Here is a 20,755-nt window from a genome sequence, read left to right as displayed (position 1 = left end):
TCTTTATGGCACTTACTTTGGAGCAGTGTTTATGCTAGTGCCTTTTCAAATGTGCTGCAGTTAGTGTCTAAGATGCCCAGTCAAATGTTCTTCCTTGAAATGTTTCTAACACGTTAAAATATGCACTCTTCCCCTGGCTAATCTCTCCTGTTTGGATTATCTTTTACCTGGAACATGGCAGGTAGAAGATGACCCAGTTAGTGTTTGGCTGGTGAATGCTAAAGTAACCTCAGAAAATTTGAGATTTAGGTTCCATAGCCTTTAAAAACTTAGCTCCTAGTAAGGGCCAGAATTTGTCTCGAAAGGATATGTGGGACTGCTATCAGTTGACAACTCAATACAAAGAGGCCAAAAATAATAATGAGCAGAAAAGAATGGAGTGGAACAGGAGAAAAAGTTTTAGTTCCATTTAAACACATAGCTATTTTACTGCCCTCCTTGGCAAGATGCTTCCTTATATACTAGTGGGCAGTATCTATACAGTCTTTCACAAACAAAACAGTGTTCTCATTTTATACCTAAAATATAATGTCCTTTGGCTATCAGTAAGTCTTACCAAATTCTACTTCTTCATTCTCAACTCAAATTCTGTCTTCATTAAGAAAACACCCCTAAGCTCCTTCTAAGGCCTTCAGTTCTCATTCATTAAATAATTTGTTCATTTACATTTCTGTCAAGGAATCACATGTATTTCACTTTGTGTTGCCAGCCCCTGGGGAGGGGGCGGGGTGGGGGGGGGAGAAGCTCTCTGCAATTTTCTTGGGGATTGGTGATTGGTTCGAATGCTTTGTCTTATTTCGGCTCCCCCAAAAAAACAGTGCTTCCTGGCCTGAGGGTGTCTGCCCTCACCTGGCTTCAATTGAGAGTAAGAGATTGCTGTACAGCCATTGGCTGGGCAGGGAGAAGGGGTGGGACTTTTAGAGTGCTCAGGCAAGAAACAGAGAGAGGGAGGAAGAGGAGGGGAAGGGAAAGGAGAGGGGGAGGAGGAAAAAGAGGCAGAATGGCCATGACACGGAAGCAGAGGCATTAGATATAAAAGCTGCAGAAAAGAACCAAACCAGCCATGTAAGAATTCAGGAAAATGGCCCTAGGGGCCACTCAGGATAGCAGAGATAAAATGTTGATTTAGCAAGTTGACATAGGAAAGTCAGAGGGGAGAATGTGTGCAAGCTGCTGGGAGGATAAGAAATGCCCAGCCACTGAGCTAGTCAAGGCACATCAAAACTAGCTGGTGTGTGTGTGTGTGTGTGTGTGAGAGAGAGAGAGAGAGAGAGAGAGAGAGAGAGAGAGAGAGAGAGAGAGAGAGAGAGAGAGAGATTTGCGAATCCAAGAGTCAAAGCAGTTTAACTAATTCACTGCTACACAGTTTAGTGAGTAAATTATTTTCACTAAATTATAAAAATTAACATATGATAACCAGCTCCACTACCTCTAAAGAAAGAAAATCCTTACATGAATTTTGGAGTAGGCTCACAGCCACTACCCGCTATGCTAGATCATTCTGAATGCTCATGAGTAAGAAGTGAACCTTTTCTTGAAGTGAAAACTGAGAGTCATGTAAAAGATAGATGAGGACACAGGATGAGAGCTCTCTTCTCCCCATTGTCTACAGAGTGGCCCCAAGATGCCCTCATCTGAGAACTTCTCGCAAGCTTATGCACCATTGGTTCTCAGACAGACAAGTCCAAGGCTACAACCTACTGGCTAACTGGAACCATGCTAGGTACTACTGGCTCTCATCTGGCTCTGTGTGGTTTCTCAGCAGAAAGGTTATATAGAGCTGGTCCTGAAGGTACAAAGCTGTGGTACCACTACTTCTTTGGAGACAGAGGCAGGGGAATTGCAAGTTCAAGGCAAGACTGGATTACAGAATAACTTCAACAATAGCCTGAACAAATCATCAAGAGCCTGTAGGAAAATTGAAAATAAGTAAATAGGGTGCAGATATGACTGAATGGTAAAGAAGGCATATAGTATGCACCAGTCCCAAGGTACAATACATGTGGATATGAATATGGATATGAATGTGGACACGGATATGAATAAGCGTAGATACATATATATGTATATGTACACACCCAAATACATATATAAATTTATGTATATATACATATATATACATATACACATATATATGTAAATGTAATATATAGATATATATATTTAATCATTCTGCTTCTTCATTTGTCTCTTACATGACACTTAGTTTTCCACTTCAGAAAAATGCCCACCTCTTACCCATGAGTATGCAGAATGAACTACGAGGCTATGATTCCAATCCAAAACTCATATACAAATATACATACACATATACATACATACATACACACACACACACACACACACACACACACACACACACACACACACACATACACATACATAATCCTAAATGCCAGTCACTGTAATACTGTGCTTACAAAATGGAGTATGATTCTGCTCTCAGGGGAGGCAAAAGACAACACAAAAACTTCATTTACTAATTCATTAGTAGAAAAACTAAAAGGATAGCTGCATTTAGTGAGTTCAATATTGCAACTAGAATGTTTATGGCAGGAAACAACTACATTTTCAGTGTGTCCCTCTAGAAAACGTTTGATATGGTGATTAAAATCCTGAGGGCAACCTGCTAATATTTACTTAACACCTCACATCTGAGTGGAGGTGTTAGCAGTATTCACACACAGGTTTCATTTCTCAACCTGTTCGTTTCTGTTGTTGTTTGTTTCCTTCAGCAAACAACGTTCAAGAGGAGCAGTCCCAAGAGGAACAGGTACTCCTTGAAAGAACTCACCAAGTTTCAATTCCTCTAAGTTTCAGATCCATGCAGCCCTTGCCTCCCGTGCCACAGGCTCATCATCTCCTCTCAGTCTGAGTTCCCAAAGCATCTTCCTCAGTTGCCTCGGAGTCACTGGACTCCCTTCTCACCCTTCCCATTCCAACGCATTCTCACAAAGCTGCTTGTCTGAGACCTTCTATTGCTCTTGCTCAGCTTCCCAAATGAAAGGGTAACACTGTTCAAGGGCCCTATCACAAGGAGGGAGGCACCAACGATAGCAATTAAAGATGTTTTTGCTAACATTGCTTTATTGTAGAAAATTCTCACCATAGGTAATTACCTAAGATGCAGATGCACTATATTTCCGTCTGCTTTAAGGTTAGTTTGTTCCTTAATTAATTCTCCTTCTGTTCTATATTTATTAGGAAACTACTCTAGTGAGCGGCAAAACGCTGCCACCCAGACCACCATGCATACTATGTGAATTTACAGGAAAGAATGGCCCATGGCTATGAACCATGTTTGTATTATAGATCTCACTGTATCATGCACACTATGAGATGAAAAGCAAGGAATCTAGCTTTGCTAAGATATTATTAGCAAGTGACTTGTGACTATAGATTACAAAGTAATTTAGTTGAAATAAGACACTTGACAGTTTTAGTTAAACCTAAGCAATTACTGGGGTTTTTTTTTTAAGATTTATTTATTTATTTCATGTATGTGAGTACATTGTTGTTTTATTCAGACACATCAAAAGAGGGCATTGGATCCCATTACATATGATCAAGAGTCACCACGTGTTTGCTGGGAATTGAACTCAGGACCTCTGGAAGGGCAGTCTGCTCTTAACCACTGAGCCATCTCTCCAGTTTGGAAATGATTGTTTTAATGACTCAGCTTCCTTTCTACATCACCATAAAGTTTGCCCCTTTTCAATAAACCAGTAGAACAAGGTTTGGTATTGTAATATAGAAAGTGCCAACCTTAGCAATTTATCATGATGAGAGAGCATTGATTTAATGCAGTAGAGGTGTTTTTCCTAATCCAGGGGGAAATGTAGGTCGAGAGGTAACAGTGTTTTTCCAATTAGTGACTTGGGGGATTTAAGCATAATGTTCCCCAAACACCTGCAGTTAAACTCTGAGCAAACACTGATACTCCAGGCTGTTTATCAGTAGGACTTCAAACACTAAAATTATAATGTCTCTATTTTTGACAACACCACCTGGCATATTATGGAAATCCCTCTGTTTCTAGTGACAAAGTCTTAATTCTTGCCAGCTCTTTGACTTCATATCCAACATTGGGAATTGCAGCACAGAAGAAAATACAATAGCAACAATACTTCCCAAAATGATGTTCTAAATATAGATTAGAATTTTTTGCCAGGTGGTCGGAAGGGCAAAACATTTTGAGATACTTGTCACCAGTAGCTACAGTTGAGTAGGCCAGGTGTGCATCCCTGGAACTAGGCATTGGGCCTAACATTTGGGTAGATGTCACCTGGTTCCCAGGGAGTCTCCATGGAATACAAACTGGGCAACTAAACACTCTCAAAGTAGGAAACAGGCATTTGAATGCATGATGCACAGTTTGTGGAATTTATTCTATAAAAGGCAAGGGTTGATTGACATTTAAGTGGACATGTGAATTAACCATATACTGCCTTTGTTTACTATGTAGTTTTAAGATATTTCATTTATACCAAATTTGAAACAACACAATTATAAACGTAGGTTATTGTTACACAGTGAGTTTAAGGTGCAAGCATGGACTATTTAACAGTCCTTAGCAATTCACTCTACTGTAAAGAACGTCTTGTGTAGTCTTTTCTGAGTCACTCTCAGAAAGTTAAAATTCTTCAGCCTTCCCTCAGTTGCCAATAGCTGTCATAACTATGACCTGCATCCTTTCAAGATGGTGGCCAACCAGTGATGCAAACTAAAGAATGTTCAGAATAATTACTATCAACCAATTGAAATAAATTTTAGGGAAGATATTTTTTAACACCTTGATCTTGATACTTCCATTAAGCAGTTCAGAGTTACTGAAATTATAGGCCTCCTGGCCTTCAAGAACTCAGTCCACATTAAAACAAGTATTCTGTCCAAGTGAGGGCCTCCACCTAGTGACTTTCAAGTTGGATGCCATCCACTGTGATGTTTTAAAAACTGTTTTTCATATAATTGCTATATTTAAATTTTTAATTTGTATATCCAAAATAACATATATCAAAATATTCATAGCTGCCTATAAAGCATTTGGCTGTCTTATTGTGACCCCCATGTCTTTACTATCTCCTGTTCCTATGAGGCACACCCATGTCTTTGCCATCTCCTGTTCCTATGAGGCACACCCATGTCTTTGCCATCTCCTGTTCCTATTGTACTAGTGACCCATCTGATATGAATAACACAATATGCACCGTTCTCATTATGTGACTTCTCTCTCCAACCTAAAAACCCATCTCTCTTATCTCTCCCTGGAAAACTCCCACTTACTTTTCAACTTCAGTCTTACATATTATGACCTGCCATATCCCACCTACGTGTGATCAGTTCTTCTATCAGTCTGAGCCTTGTATCTGTATCTCAGAATGTCATCTGTGCCTATTTTTCTTTATTGCCTGGGAAAGAACAACTCCCATGAGGACAGTGAAGACTTATGTTTGTTTATTTTAGGAAAAGTTTCATTTTAGAAAAATACCTTGAATAGACATCTTTACCACTTTTAAAATATTTTACCTTAGGCTGATCAATAAACTAGTACTTCCCACATATTGCTATTCAATCCTTACAAAATTTCCTAACTCTGGGAATGAGTACCAGTACCTTTTTTCAATGAGGAAACTGGTACCTAAAGAAATATGATGCTGCCTAAGTTCACATAGTCAGAGAGAGAAGCAGCTGAGATGGAAATGTTGGTCCAGTCCTGGGTACTGAACCACTACTCAGTTTGCATCCTGTGTGCTAAAAACTTTGCTCAAGTAATAGACCAAAAATTCCTGAATAATGCTGCTCTACTCACTACAAATACCACCCTCTTGCCTAAATTCCCTGTGCAGGACCTGAAAAGTAAGCAGGCACCATTTATAAAAACATTAGGCTGTAATCCTTAACGCCCCCAAATTTTACTTTTGATTAACAGCCAAAAACAGTATAATGATTTTTTTTAAATAAATGATGGCATCTTTGCAGTACCATTGTATACAAGTAACTTTAGGGGCTTCAGAAAAATATAGCTTAGGTTAACTTGTAACTGTTAAATCTTCAAAAGACATTCCCAAAAATCAACCCCTAAGGCACTAAAGGATGCTTCTGGCGTGTCTTGTGGTGTCGAGTACCCTGAGAGTGCTTTTTAAGTATAGCTGTTCAACATAAACCCTTGATAACATACCACAGACCCCTTATTACTGTATGAAACTGAAACCAGTTCAGCTTCCTGAATTCTCTTGAAAATTTACTCTTGGAAAAAAAAAGGGGGGGAATCAAAGACATATTCGATGATTCTCTGGATAAAATAACTTCTCCTTTTTAATTATGTAACTACAGGTTAAGTCTGACTAGAAAGTAATTCCTGAGATAGATCTATGAAGATTAGGGAACAAGACATACACTACAGTGTAGAGTGGCGTTGTCACAGCAGAACTCCTGGCCTGCTTTCTGATATCTGTCCTCTGAAATAATAGGATTCAAAGACTCCTTCTTAATCTGCACATCTTTTCAGGCTCATCGATCAGCCTTGAGAAAAAGAAGCCAAATAAGCTTCATGACTAATCAATCCCTCGCTTCTAAAGGAGGAAAGCAAAAGCAGACGATGATCCAGACTGCAGACCGCAGGTGCTTAGTGGGATGGGTTTAGGGGAAACTGAAATAGAAAGAACAGTTGGGGACATCCTTAAGGGTCTTTTCCTTGAGATTTCCATGGATCATCACTGGGACTATGTCAAGATAGAAAATGGCAGGAAGCATCTTTGACTCCTATATTTTCAAAGCCCCTGCGATGTAAGCCTCGGTGACTTTTCAGATTATACTGAGCAGACTGCCATTTACTCTACTATTATCATATTACATAACTTCCTAAATTCAAATTAACTCTTGCTACTTTATAGTGTTTTACCCTCGTAAGGGGTGGGGGAAGCATGTTTCCAGATGTGCTGCAGCTAATGTGCCCGAAAGAAAAAAAAAATGACTAATCCCTTTTTGCAATAACAGTATGATTGGCACCCTATATGGACAGATAACTCATGTGATGGGAACAGCTTGAATTCCTCAGGCAGTTTCTCAACTACAAGCCACCTCCAGTTCTAGTTTAAAATACAAGCCAATCTGGTCTTTTGTACAGCTAATAGTTTAATTTGATCTGTGTGGAGAGGAAGAACTCTGGGGTTTCTTAGCCTCACAATTCTGGAACTTCTTCACCTGGTAACTGGACTGGGAGCTAGCAGATGGTCCAAAGTTCAGCCCTAAGTGGCTTATATATAAGCATTTAATTAAAAGGACTAAATAAAAATTCAGCTCTGCATGCATTACAGAACAATTAAAGATATAGGCTTATTCTTAGAAAACAGCCCCAAAGAGATATGGACTTTGAACAGCACAGAACAAAAGGCAAAGCTACCGAGATTATTATGCTAGGCTCCAGATCCCCAGAGACAGCAGCAAAGCTTCCTTTTTCAAATGTGTATAGCTCAGGCCTACAAATAGCATCTTTCTTGGAAATGTCTGTTGCCTCCTTCCATCTGGAATTTTGTAACTAAGCATAGGTCCACATAAAAGCCAGTTGCCATTGTTCCCTTTATTATATGAGCACAGATTCAGAAGCCAATGTTATAAAAATTCTAAAAAGAATTCTCATGGAGGAAAACCACATTCGTGAGTACTTATTTACACCAGACTCTAAAAGTGCATGGCCTTTTCAGTTTTTGTTCTTTTTTTTTTTCCCAAAATGACATTGTGTCAAATAGAAATGCTAAAGCTCATGTGTGAAAGGGACATATCAGGGAGAGACTTGACATGAGTGCCACAGGTAACTCGGACAAGTTTGAATCGACACTCTCTTTCTTCACAACATAAAAAGAATGGTAGACATCCTGAGTCTTTCCCAGAGTTCACAGTCTTTTGTTCTTCATGATCAAAGAGTCACCAAAATCAAGGCTTCCACCTAGAATAATCTGAGGATGAAAACTCTCAAGAAATACAATTGCCAAATAAATTAGGCTTGTAATCTTTTACATTCTTGAATTAAAAATAAGCGTTAATATATTTGTGACTTTCTAGGCTACAGTTAAAAACTAATTCCTGGATAAATTCAAGGCACCAAAAAAATGTACACCCCACAGTAACTTTGCATATAAAATTAGCATGAGCCAGATGCATGGACCAGAGAATAGAGGGACTTGTCACCACCAAGCCTGACAATTAGAGTCTGGTCCTCAGAATCAAACACCATAAAAGAGGAGAACAAACTTCTGTAAATTGTCCTCTGACCTCATGCTCTTATCGTGGCATGTGCACCCATGCCAGTATATACACATGAGCACGCGTGCATGCACACACACAGACCATAAATAAATACATGGAAACAGTAATATATACTGCATTTTCCTGATGTCAACAAGTTTTTTAATTAAATAATAGTACCTTTCCATGATTAGAATTTGTTATAGGAAAAACAAAGTTTTATATATTCCCAAAGCAAGAATAATAAACGGGCAACTGATATGACTGGTTAGATATCTGTACACAATGCATTTGTCAGAAGGGATACCCTACCTTGCCTGAAGACCATAGGAACAATTCATTTGGTGATGTTTGCCTTAGTTTTATGTTTATTGGCTGCCAACTTAAATATGTATGGTTTAATTAATCAAACTTTATAATGTCCTTAATTTGCTTTATATAGTCCTTATGAAACTTGTGGAATGGCAAGTACAACTGATATAGAATTGGTTTTATTTTGCCTGTTCATGCAAATGTAATTTGGATAAACTGATTTAAATGGCATGAAAATCTTGATTGAGGATCCTTAAATCTCTAAATGAATTGCCTATGTGTCATTTCATTTTGATGAAAAACTGAACACAAGTAGTAAAGAACTCACATTGCACAACAAATTGATAATTGGAGATATTTGATGGTCGTTTCACATTGTTCAGTGGATCTAGTGTTTGCCTCTTCCACAGACACCTATCTCTGTCTTAGAAAAGGTGAGATGCTATGGCAGAAAATTGCCCATTCACCCGTTACTTCATTAGGTTAACAAAGATAGTGAATCATCCCAAGGTCTGAGAGGCATTGAGGGAAGATCAACAGAGATGAAGGAAGCGCATTTCCTGCTCCAAAGGTTTAGTAAATAACTTAGAAATTACCACATGTTTCTGCTGTGATAGTTACAGGTTGAAGATGTCATCCTCTAGGCAAAAACTTCTCGGTAGATTGTAGGAAAGATCTTTCTTATTGTAGATGGTCAGTCCACAAACAGTTGTTTATGAGGCTACTACAAAGTGTAGCCAGATAACTATAAAAGAATGCGTTTGCTTACAAGGAATGATGGCTCATGCTTCTCAAATAAACAAGTTTAGAGGCTCAGAAAGAAAAGTAGACAAACACAGTATCTTACCTTGTTGCAGCACTGAATTGGAAACTATTGGTAATGAACTTGGCACGCAGAATGAACTGAGTCGATCTAGAATGATAGAGTATAGTGAGAGGTCTCAGATTCACAAGATCAAATCCAGCATCCAATACCTATTAACATATTGTACCTCAATTCTTCAATATATATAGTGGTATAACGGCCTTTTCTACCACACAAAATTATTGGGAAGATTAAGAGATAATAAACCACCACAGCAAAGGCCATCATGGCACATGACCTCTAAAGGTGCAGTTAGTGCCAGAGTTACCTTGTCATTACCCAACAAATGCGTAATTGGACTTAAGACCCACTCAATAAAACCCAGCCATCTACTCATGGCAAGTAAGGTCATGGCTCTTGGAGGAGAAGCTCCAGGCACTGCTGCATGAAAACAGCAGCATCCCTAACTGTATTCCAAAGCACACCCTGAGATGAGTGTGGTCCTCAGCCCTCATCAAGCACACCCTGAGATGAGTGTGGTCCTCAGCCCTCATCAAGCACACCCTGAGATGAGTGTGGTCCTCAGCCCTCATCAAGCACACCCTGAGATGAGTGTGGTCCTCAGCCCTCATCAAGCACACCCTGAGATGAGTGTGGTCCTCAGCCCTCATCAAGCACACCCTGAGATGAGTGTGGTCCTCAGCCCTCATCAAGCACACCCTGAGATGAGTGTGGTCCTCAGCCCTCATCAAGCACACCCTGAGATGAGTGTGGTCCTCAGCCCTCATCAAGCACACCCTGAGATGAGTGTGGTCCTCAGCCCTCATCAAGCTACTCTCTGCAGCAGACCTTCTCAGAAAACAGCAACAAATCAAATGCAGAGTCCTTCGGTTCCAGTGGATGCATCAACACAACACTCCCACATCTAAAGCTTAGAGCCCTTTGTGAAAGAAAGGACAGAAAGATTGTAAGAACCAGAGGGTCAGCTTTCCATGAGGTCATAGCTCCTAGCAATGTCAGGAGCTACATAATAAAGTCTCACTCACCAACATCACTGCCCAGATATGAGCTGAAGAAAGACAGTAATAAACATTTAAACTTAAACCCAGAAACTTACATCTCGGCTGATGAGATGTCACCTTGCTTGCAGAAAGGGAATCTTATCCTTCTCAGAAGGTGGACTCTATCTTCCAAGCTGCTCTCTACTAGGCATGGAGATGCCTACTAGCCATCCAGGCCTCCTCAGGCTGAGGCTGAAAGATCATTGACTCAAAGATAGCCTGCTGACCTAGCAAGTTTGATGTAAGTTTGATATATACAGAGACAGCCTGTACCTCCCCTACTCTGCAAAATCTGCTTTGAATATATTTTAAATTTTTGCTGTGCATGTATTTAGTTTTGTACCCAATTCTGTTCCTTTTTCGCAAGACCCCAGGTAACATCATTAATGTTTGCTTGGAGTCATGATCCTCCATGGTTCTCCAGACAACAATTCTTCTTTAAATGGTTCATGATGCTGAAAGTGAAATGTGCTCTTACTAAGCTCATCTGACTCCTACTAACTGCTTCATTCATGCCTAAGTGTTTGCGCCATATCTGTTGGAAAGCCAGGAGCTAGAAAATTATCAAAGCCATTCCTGTTAACTTATGTCCACTCTTCTTTTTTGTTTCCTGAATTTTCCCTTTTCCTTCTCCTTTCACACTTTTATCTTCTCACTATTCATTTGTTAAAATGACTCTGTAATTTAATCTTCATTTTCCAGAATTCTTTGAGAGCAGTAAACCGAATATGCTTTTATGAGCTTTTCTTTCTTTCTGGAGAGATTTGCTATAAGATAATTTTTTCATATCATTTTCATTTGTATCACCATATCCATGTTAGAATACATCCTTACTGAGAAGAAAGAAAGTGGAAATAATATTGTCATGTTGTCATCTTTTTTGAAGACAGGATCTCTCTATGAAGACCATACAGGCCTCAGGTTCCCCATTCTTCTGCCTTAACTCACCCAGGTTTTATGATTACAGGAATCTATCACCATGACCAGCTATTATTTTCTGTGTTTATGGAGTCAACTTCTCCAGTCATTAGATCTGTTTCTACCAACCACATCTTCTGGTGAAATACAAGTCAACACAAATAAAAACAATAACTAAATACACATCCATCCCCACATTCCATTCTGCACTGTCTGCAGTGCTAATGAGTTCATAGGCAGCTTCACAATGAGCTCAGAGATGCTCCCAGTACATCAAGTTCACGCATCCTTTAGCCCACAGTTCCTCCAGTGCATTCCATTAACCAGTGTGGTTGGGGAGTTATCTTCTCTCTCTTACTGAGACTATATTATATGAATCATTTTTAAGTGCTTCATCTGCTCTTAAACTGTATTACTTAAATAATCTCTACCTATGCAAAGTACATATCTTTTTTTAAAAATGCTTCTGTCTAAAACCTATAACTAGGTCTTGGTTTTCTTTCCTCCTCTTCTGCTAATAATAACATAACTAGGCAACTTTCTTCTGAATTTTACACCACTTTCCCATCCTTAGATGATTCTTCCTTTATCATTCAAAATGATGCCCAGTGTAGGAGTTTTTCTTACTTTATACTTTCTCCAAAAAACCATATGGCCAGTTAGCAAGGCAGGAATTTTTTTAAATGCTCAATTTTAAACAAATAAGACAGAGAACTTAGCAGACAATTACCTGGGCATCTCCCAACCCCAAATTTAAATTCTGTTTACAATAAGTTCAGAAGTCTGGCTCAGTGAATAAAGTGCTTATTTGAAAGCACAAAGACCTGAAGTAGGATCCTCAGACTCCACACAAAGCTACATAAGGTCACACATGTCTGAGACTCCAGCTCTCTTATGCCAGAATATGAGGTATAAACGGAAGAACCTCCAGAAGGCTGGCATACGTAGAAAGGCAGAGGGTGAGCAGTGTCCCTGAGGTTTTCCTGTCCCTCCACTCATATTCTGGAGCAGGCATATATTTGCATTCACACATGAACACGCACATACAAAGAAAACTACTACTGACATCAGCTAGATAGTGTCTGATATACACTAAACACTTCGTGTTTCTCTCTTGTGTTCCCCATGGCTGAGTGTCTCCACATTCCAAGCCTCAAAGTGATGACCACACAAGAGAAGTAAAGAGAAAGGCAGAAGAAGACAACCATGGTATTGGAAGTCGAGTTTTGCATTTTGATTTTCTTCCACACTTGGAATTGTAAAACTATGAAAAGGTCTCATGAGTTCATAGAATTCAGTTTTACATGTTGATATGAAGATAATATTTACCTCAAAAAGCCCTTGTAAATAACAAAAAAAGAAAATGCATGTGTAGATTTACACATACACACACAATCATTACAAATAGTAACTGATGTTGTAAGAAGAAAATGGAACCATAAAAATACACAAACCGAAGTATGAATGTTGTTCTCTAGAAATCACACTAGATTGAAGGAGGAGAAAGAGAAGAGATTAACAATCTGCCCTCTGTGGTACCTACTTATTAATTCAGAATGATTACTTTATAACTAAGGAAACTACGTTTAGTATAACAATTCCCTCTACTAAGAGTATTTCAGTACTTTACCCTAGCATTAATTTGTTGTAAATGTGTTTATAATGTAACTCAGAATGGCATGACTTTATATGATTGCTCCATGCTGTCCAATACAGACAATACAGTTGACATTGTACTTATGAGAGTTCCATCCTTGTATCTTACCACAGCAACTATGCTTCCTTTTCCTAGAGTTAACTGTAGCTCCCTTAATTAAATACACATGCACAGTGGCATGTATAGCTATTGTAAAAAGAGCAGCAATAATCGGTTTTTTATTCGAGTTCACCACCTTTCCAAACAGGCTGAAGCTTGCTTGTACCTCTTCCCAGCACAGAGAATGTTCATGTAGCTATCATGTTGGAGCTAACTCATTCTCTTGTGCAGCTTTTCTTGATTGTAAGTTGTGCTCAGACATTTTGAAGCAGCAAACTTAAAGCCCAGTCTAGCAGTCAAAGGGACAAGAAAAAAATGTTTTCTTAAGCACTTCCTTACCCCTTTGGGAAAAAAAAAATAACAGCTTAGGAGCTGTGGTTCTTCACTTTCAGGAGATAATGTCTCTGGGTATTCTTTCATGTCTCCCTAGACAGTACAGGTTCTGATGACTCCAATTTAAGGATGAGGAAAGTATTCCAGCAATAAGAAATGGCCTTTCTGGTGCTATCCAGAAATTTTAGGATCAGGTCTCTTTATAGAAAAAGATTGCATCACCACAGCTACCATAGTACCATGTAAGTCCAGTGGAAGTCAGTGCTAGGATTAATGGCAGTATTGGTTCAGGGCCACCTGCCCATTCACTTACCCTGAGTAAAGAAAAAGTATTTCCGTGCTCTGATCAGCCAGTGTGTGCAAGCCATTCTGCACGGAAGTTTCCAGTCCTTAGCAGAGAAGAACTGCGTTCTACCTATTCATCCAACCGTTTGCCTTCTCTCGAGGTTCTAATTTTTCACTATTTGGTGTGCCATGTGTCAGATTTTTCCAGCTGTCCTATAGAAGTTAAGTAAGAATTACTCGAAGTGGAAACTATGTTTGATAGCCCTGACTATATCAGGGTTGTTTTTTATACCAGGCCAGATCTCCAATACCATGCTGTGTAGATGTATATGAGCTAGGCTGTTGGTTTCCTTTGCTACGTGAAATGAGGATTAACCGGGAGTCAGCTATTCATTGCTTCATGTTGCTTGCATTGTGCTCAGAACAACCTGTTTCAAGCTGTTCTCTCTGTATGTTTTATGTAAACACAAAACTTCAATTGCCAAAAGAAAAAAATTTTCAAAGTACCTAAGCTTTCTCCAACATATAGTTTTCTGAAATAGTCAACTTGTTTTATTAAAGTTGACACAGGATTATGTAATTTAATGTCAGTAAAGGCAGAACTTTTCAAAGCAAGAAGAATAAAAACAAATTTTATTTGTGTTTATTTATTTATATTTATTTATTCTCAAGACAGGGTTTCTCTGTATGTGACCCTGGCTGTCCTGGAACTCATTCTGTAGACCAGGCTGGCCCCAAACTGAGACATATGCCTGCCTCTACCTCCCAAGTGCTGAGATTAAAGGCATCTTAGATCACCTGGCTAAAAGCGAATTTCTTACTAGATATGAATGTAATCTATCTTGATATGTGTAACAAAATATATTTTCAAAATATTTCATGCAATACTTCTTGATAAACTAGGACCACTTCCTCTTTTGTCCTATAATAAAAAATAGTGAAATGTTTGTAGTTAACTTATAAAAAAAATCAAAATTTTTTATTCAGCATAGGCTTGAAATACGTCAGAGTACTCAGTCATTCTTAACAATGTCATCAATACTTCTTTATTTGAATTTTAATCAAAAATACCATAAAAAGAGCATATCTGCATGCTCTCCTTTTACAAATTTTAAGAAAAAACAAAGCAAAGAAAAAGTTACTGTAATTTCAGAAGTTTATCAAATTATATACCTAAAAAATTGAATGATCTCAATAGAATTTAAGTAGATTTTTTTCTTTTGCTTAACCTAGATAATAAATGTCTAATTTGGATTGTCCATGTGGCACTCAGTTCCCAAATTAAACTCTTTCAGAGACTGCCATTTTTAGCGAAAGAGGGGGAAGTGAGAATTAAACACCCAGGCTCTTTCTATACAACCACAGCCAAGTTGTCTGAAAACCGAATTTGGCCGCTTCACTGTAGTTCATTGTCTACTGAGCTATAGCAGGACCCAGGGAACTTAAAACGACCACGTTCAGAGCCTCTGAGCAGATTTCATTAGTCTAGAGTCTAGCACAGAACTTAAGAAGGTCCAGCCGTGGTGGCCTCCCATTTTTCATCATGCTCTTCTCAAAAACAAACACTACCTGCTTTGGACCTGCTTGCTCCCTATATCTAAACATGGTACCCAGGAAATCATCTGGTAAAGGCTCAAAAGCCGACCTCTACACGAAAAAGAAGCTGGTAACAGATGTGAATGGTGTAACGATTTCTTGCACATAGTCATTTGCTTCTACGTTTTTAAAATGGTGACTCTCTTTTCTCCCCACTCAGGTGGCAAACCTGCTGAGGCTCTTCCAGATCCCTCAGATAAGCTACGCCTCCACCAGTGCCAAACTCAGCGACAAATCGCGCTATGATTATTTTGCCAGGACCGTGCCCCCTGACTTCTACCAGGCCAAAGCCATGGCCGAGATCTTGCGCTACTTTAACTGGACCTATGTGTCCACTGTTGCCTCTGAAGGTGACTATGGGGAGACAGGGATTGAGGCCTTCGAGCAGGAAGCAAGGCTACGCAACATCTGCATCGCCACTGCTGAAAAGGTGGGGCGCTCCAACATCCGCAAGTCCTACGACAGCGTGATCCGTGAGCTCCTGCAGAAACCTAACGCGCGAGTTGTGGTCCTGTTCATGCGCAGTGATGACTCACGAGAGTTGATCGCTGCAGCCAGCCGCGTGAATGCTTCCTTCACCTGGGTGGCCAGCGATGGCTGGGGTGCACAGGAGAGCATTGTCAAGGGCAGTGAGCACGTCGCCTATGGAGCCATCACCCTGGAGCTGGCGTCCCACCCTGTTCGTCAGTTTGATCGCTACTTCCAGAGCCTCAACCCCTACAACAATCATCGTAACCCCTGGTTCCGAGACTTCTGGGAGCAGAAGTTCCAGTGCAGCCTCCAGAACAAGAGAAACCACAGACAGATTTGTGACAAGCACCTGGCCATTGACAGCAGCAACTATGAACAAGAATCCAAGATCATGTTTGTGGTGAATGCAGTGTATGCCATGGCGCATGCGCTGCACAAAATGCAACGCACCCTCTGTCCCAACACCACCAAGCTCTGTGATGCAATGAAGATCCTGGATGGAAAGAAGTTGTACAAAGATTATTTGCTGAAAATCAACTTCACAGGTAAGCAGTGGGCCTTTGTCTTCTGTAATATGAACAAGTGGACTCAACCAGGAGCCAAAGGTTTCTGCTCCTAAAGAGACATCCTTGCTTTAGAAGTTTAGAGCCACACAAAAGGAGGGCTCATAATCTTAAATATCCCAAGACATAGTGCAATGATAGCTCTTTGATAGTCTTGTTCATTTTTGACGAATATGTTGGCTAGTACGCTACATGAAACTGAAAGGCCCCTAGGCTCGCTTGATGGGTCCCACTGCGGCAGCCGCCGGGAACGGGCCATGCTACACTGACTCTCTTTTTTGATAGCTGCGGGATATGACACATATGATAGGGGCATTTAATCTTCTGCTGCGGAATTGGCAACTGTGTAAGGGACATGAATTCTAAGCTCTCCTTGTGAGGGATCTGAGCAAAAGAATCTCATAACTGTCACAGTGGGTGAGAAAAAGTCACTTTTCCCAGAGCCTAATTAGGGACAGAATAGGAAAGGCAACCAGACCATGGTGACTCCCAAGCACTGTGGTTTATTTATTCTGTTTATACAGAAATATTCCCTTGGGGTTTTAGAAGTTGTGGGTTCTCTCAAATTATATTATAAAACACAACTTTCTCTGTGATCCTTAATAGAAGCAAATTGAAGACTGGAGTAATTCTGGTCAAAGGTAACTATGCAAGTGCCTGCAAAATGAATTCTGCTCTTCTTAACCTACTTCCAAATATGGCATAAATATTTCTAAATTCAATTTTGCATTATTAACATTAAAAACACAGACTTTAGGTTTGCATTCTCACATGTGGTATCAGCTCAGTGACAGTCTATGGCTCTCAGGACTTAAAGCCAAATCATAAGGTTGTAAGCATTTACTATAGTGATCCAAGGTACTTACATGCCTACACTGTTGAAAGTCCCCTATGTCATCGAGCAATGATTCTGATCTGCACAATCAATTTCAGTTCTTCACCCAAGAACTGGAAGTTTATATGCTTAAATCATATGATCTGGAGCAGCAGGAATTCTCCCACACCCTTTGTAGGTGGTCAACCAGAACTCAAACACTGCCACATTACTGAGTGTGGTGAGGGAGGACCCACAGTCAGAGGCTTCTATTCCAAAATTCCCATACATTTGATGGCAGCCTTGAAAATAGGCACGCATATTCCATTGGGAAGTTTTGTTTATTTCCTACCCTTTATTCTCCCTAAAGGGCAAAAGTAATGGAAGTGAGTCGGGTCAGCGTCCTTCTCATCCGTCTGATAGATGTGACCTCTTACCACTAGGATGATGACAGGAAGCACTGAAGATTCGACATTTCTTATCCTCTATGTATATCCATGCATATAGAAACAAGCAGACACAGTGGGGTATGGGAGGATTGGTTACTAGTAAATTATCATTCATATCAGAATCTCTTAAATCCTCCTGACTTCTCCAGAGAAATAAAGATCCTAAAGCTGGTACCAAATGATATCTTCACTTCATAAACACACAATACTTAAAGAAAGTTATTTAAGTATGTACCCCCCTGAAGACTACCTGTAAGATAAGCATTCCTCTTATTCTCCACATACATTATCCTTTGTATTCTATTTGTCCCTCAATCTGAGAATATACACAACATACAATTCATTCATAAACAACCAAAACAAGTGAAGCTCAGATTTCAGAGAGCTCTTGCAAGATAACCACACCATTTTCCTTTGTCTGGCTGCTCGGGTCATAAAAAGCAGAGGAAAGTGAAGAAATAAGGGCACACTCTAGATAAATAAAACAAATGTATCTTCTTTTCCTCTCTCTTGTTCAATTACCGGTTTCGATTCTACAATTCACTTTGCCTGTGCAAGGCCTCACCACAAAGTGCCACTTTGGCCTTCTCAATTAGTCAGACATTAGCCACCCCTCTCCATTTACGAAGAGAGTAGATGAGAGAAACAGATTTAAACTACAGAAGACATGGGTAAAATAGACTAGCCACAAAATAAATATGCTTGGAAATAAGAATTGTATTGCATAGGTAGCAAGATAAAGAAATTATCCAACAAGGTATTTTTAAAAATAAAGAATTAACTATATAAATCTAGTCCTTCAGTCTAGAGGAATATATGTACATTCTAGAATTTCATGTTGAGTTTGTAGGAACCTCTGTTTGTGTGTGTGTGTGTGTGTGTGTGTGTGTCTGTGTGTCTGTGTGTCTGTGTGTGTGTGTCTGTGTGTGTGGTATTTCTGTGTATAGTTTATACAACGGTAGTGCCAAGTATACACTTTTGTTGGCAGGTGCATGTGTGTGTCTTATCGCTATGTGTGTGTATGCATGTGCATTGTTGTTATGTGTCTTCTTCAAGTATTCACTACCTTATTTTTGAGACGACTCTCTCAGTACAATTGGAACTCATCATTTAACCAGGCCGGATAGCCAATGAGCTTGATGAATCTCTGTGTCTCTGCCTTCTCAGCACTGTGATTACAAATACGCGCCACCACAGCTGGTCATTGTGTGTGTGTTAGATGCAAACTCACATACTCATGCTTACATGACAGGTATTTTTTTTATTTTTTATTATTACGTATTTTCCTCAATTACATTTAGAATGCTATCCCAAAAGTCCCCCATACCCTCTCCCCCACTCCCCTACCCACCCATTCCCATTTTTTGTTCCCCTGTACTGGGGCATATAAAGTTTGCATGTCCAATGAGCCTCTCTTTCCAGTGATGGCCGACTAGCAAACACATAAGTGGATGCTCACAGTCAGCTATTGGATGGAGCACAGGGCCCCCAATGGAGGAGCTAGAGAAAGTATCCAAGGAGCTAAAGAGATCTGCAACCCTGTAGGTGCAACAACATTATGAACTAACCAGTACCCCGGAGCTCTTGACTCTAGCTGCATATGTATCAAAAGATGGCCTAGTCGGCCATCACATGACAGGTGTTTTATGATTAAACTATCTGCCTAGCTCCATAGATATACATATATCCTAAAACTCAGAACTAGGTGAAAGTTTATAAGTATTTATGCCTTAATGAAAAATTACCAAGGGAAATTCTTATTTTCTTAATAATTACAAAATCAGATGTACTTTATGATTTTTTTCTGAAAAATTATCTGGCTTTCTCAATCACATATTGATGTAATGGAGTGGGCATGATAGGTAACACTAAGCTGACTTTGCCACATCTGCCCAACTGGGCTCAAAAGTCCTCTTTTTGTCATCTGCTTCTACCAAGAACATCCAAGACTGTGTAAAGGGACAACGGCTATCAATTCTATAATAGCTATGCTTCTTATAGGACTTTGGCCACATACTCCCTGGTGTTTTGTTACACTCCAAGCTGCTGGCCCCTGTGTTGGTTGGCTTAGTCTTATGGAGTTGACTCCCTTTGGAAACTCATTTTGCTAAATAGATTTAACAGAAGTGTTCTCAAAAATAGCAAAAACTCTCCTGGCACGGATATAACCACTTCCAACCTCTCTAGACAAATCTGCAGTTCCCTTTTCTCTTCTTTCCTTTTCTTTTCTTTTTTCTTTTCTTTTCTTTTCTTTTCTCTTTTCTTTTCTTTTCTCTTCTTTTCTTCTCTTTTCTTTTCTTTTCTGCATGAAGATTGTGTGCAGTTCCTGAAACATGCTGTGATTTTACTCTCATCTTCATACCCTGAGAACAGACCAGTTCCCTCCACCTAAAGCATTCTGACCTCTCCCCCAACTGTCTTCTCTGCATTCTGTCATGGTTTTCGCCCTATACTTTTCATCCAAGTGTCCAACATATCCTACGAGCTGCACTTTCCAAATTCATCAGTTCAGTTATCTTACCACTGATGACCTCAGTGGCTTCCTGCAGGATCCAAATACCAATCTCTCTAGCTTTAATTTCATAGTACCCTCCAAATTGTTCATTCTTGCCCACCCCTCAACACCCCCCACAACCTATTCCCTAATAAACAGCAAATCAAAATGAGACTCTCAGCAAATCAGAGCAAGAGTCTCATCTGCTCCAAGCCCTTTGAGAAGTTTTCCCATGTCACTCATTGTCGTTCAATAATACACCCCTTCCATGCTCTGTAAGTCCAGCTTGAGTTGCCCCTCCCTACCCTCACTTTGTAACTCATAGTGTCCCTCTCCAGCTCCTCTGCAGCAACTCTTCACCCAAGGGTGTGCAGGGTTCTGTTTCACTGCACGTTGTCTGCATGGAATCCTTCCCCACATACCCTGATGCTAGTAAGTTCCTCTACTTTCTTTGTGCCTTCACGTAAATGTGGCTTTCATGTGGAGACCCACGTTTTGTTTTGTTTTGTTTTGTTTTGTTTTGTTTTGTTTTGTTTTGTTCTAGTGAATAAACAAACTTTGGTATATTTATTTAATCAAATATGATTCCTCTGAAACAAAGACTGTTTTATATTAAACAAATATTATCTCATAAGCCTGTATTCCTGGTATTGA

General features: G+C 39.7%; 1 protein-coding gene across 1 annotated transcript in view; it reads left to right on the top strand.

Annotated features, from left to right (window-relative positions):
• Nucleotides 1–20,755, top strand: part of Grm3 (glutamate receptor, metabotropic 3) — a 240,117-nt gene that overhangs the window by 139,108 nt on the left and 80,254 nt on the right. Inside the window, exon 3 of the mRNA NM_181850.2 lies at nt 15,471–16,326. Within this exon, the coding sequence (NP_862898.1) occupies nt 15,471–16,326 (856 nt within the window). The remainder of the gene's footprint in view (nt 1–15,470; nt 16,327–20,755) is intronic.

Source organism: Mus musculus, chromosome 5 (assembly GCF_000001635.26).
Source record: "Mus musculus strain C57BL/6J chromosome 5, GRCm38.p6 C57BL/6J".
Classification (NCBI taxonomy): domain Eukaryota; kingdom Metazoa; phylum Chordata; class Mammalia; order Rodentia; family Muridae; genus Mus; species Mus musculus.
Note: the sequence above shows the minus strand (reverse complement) of the source record. Positions and strands in the feature narration are given on the sequence as shown.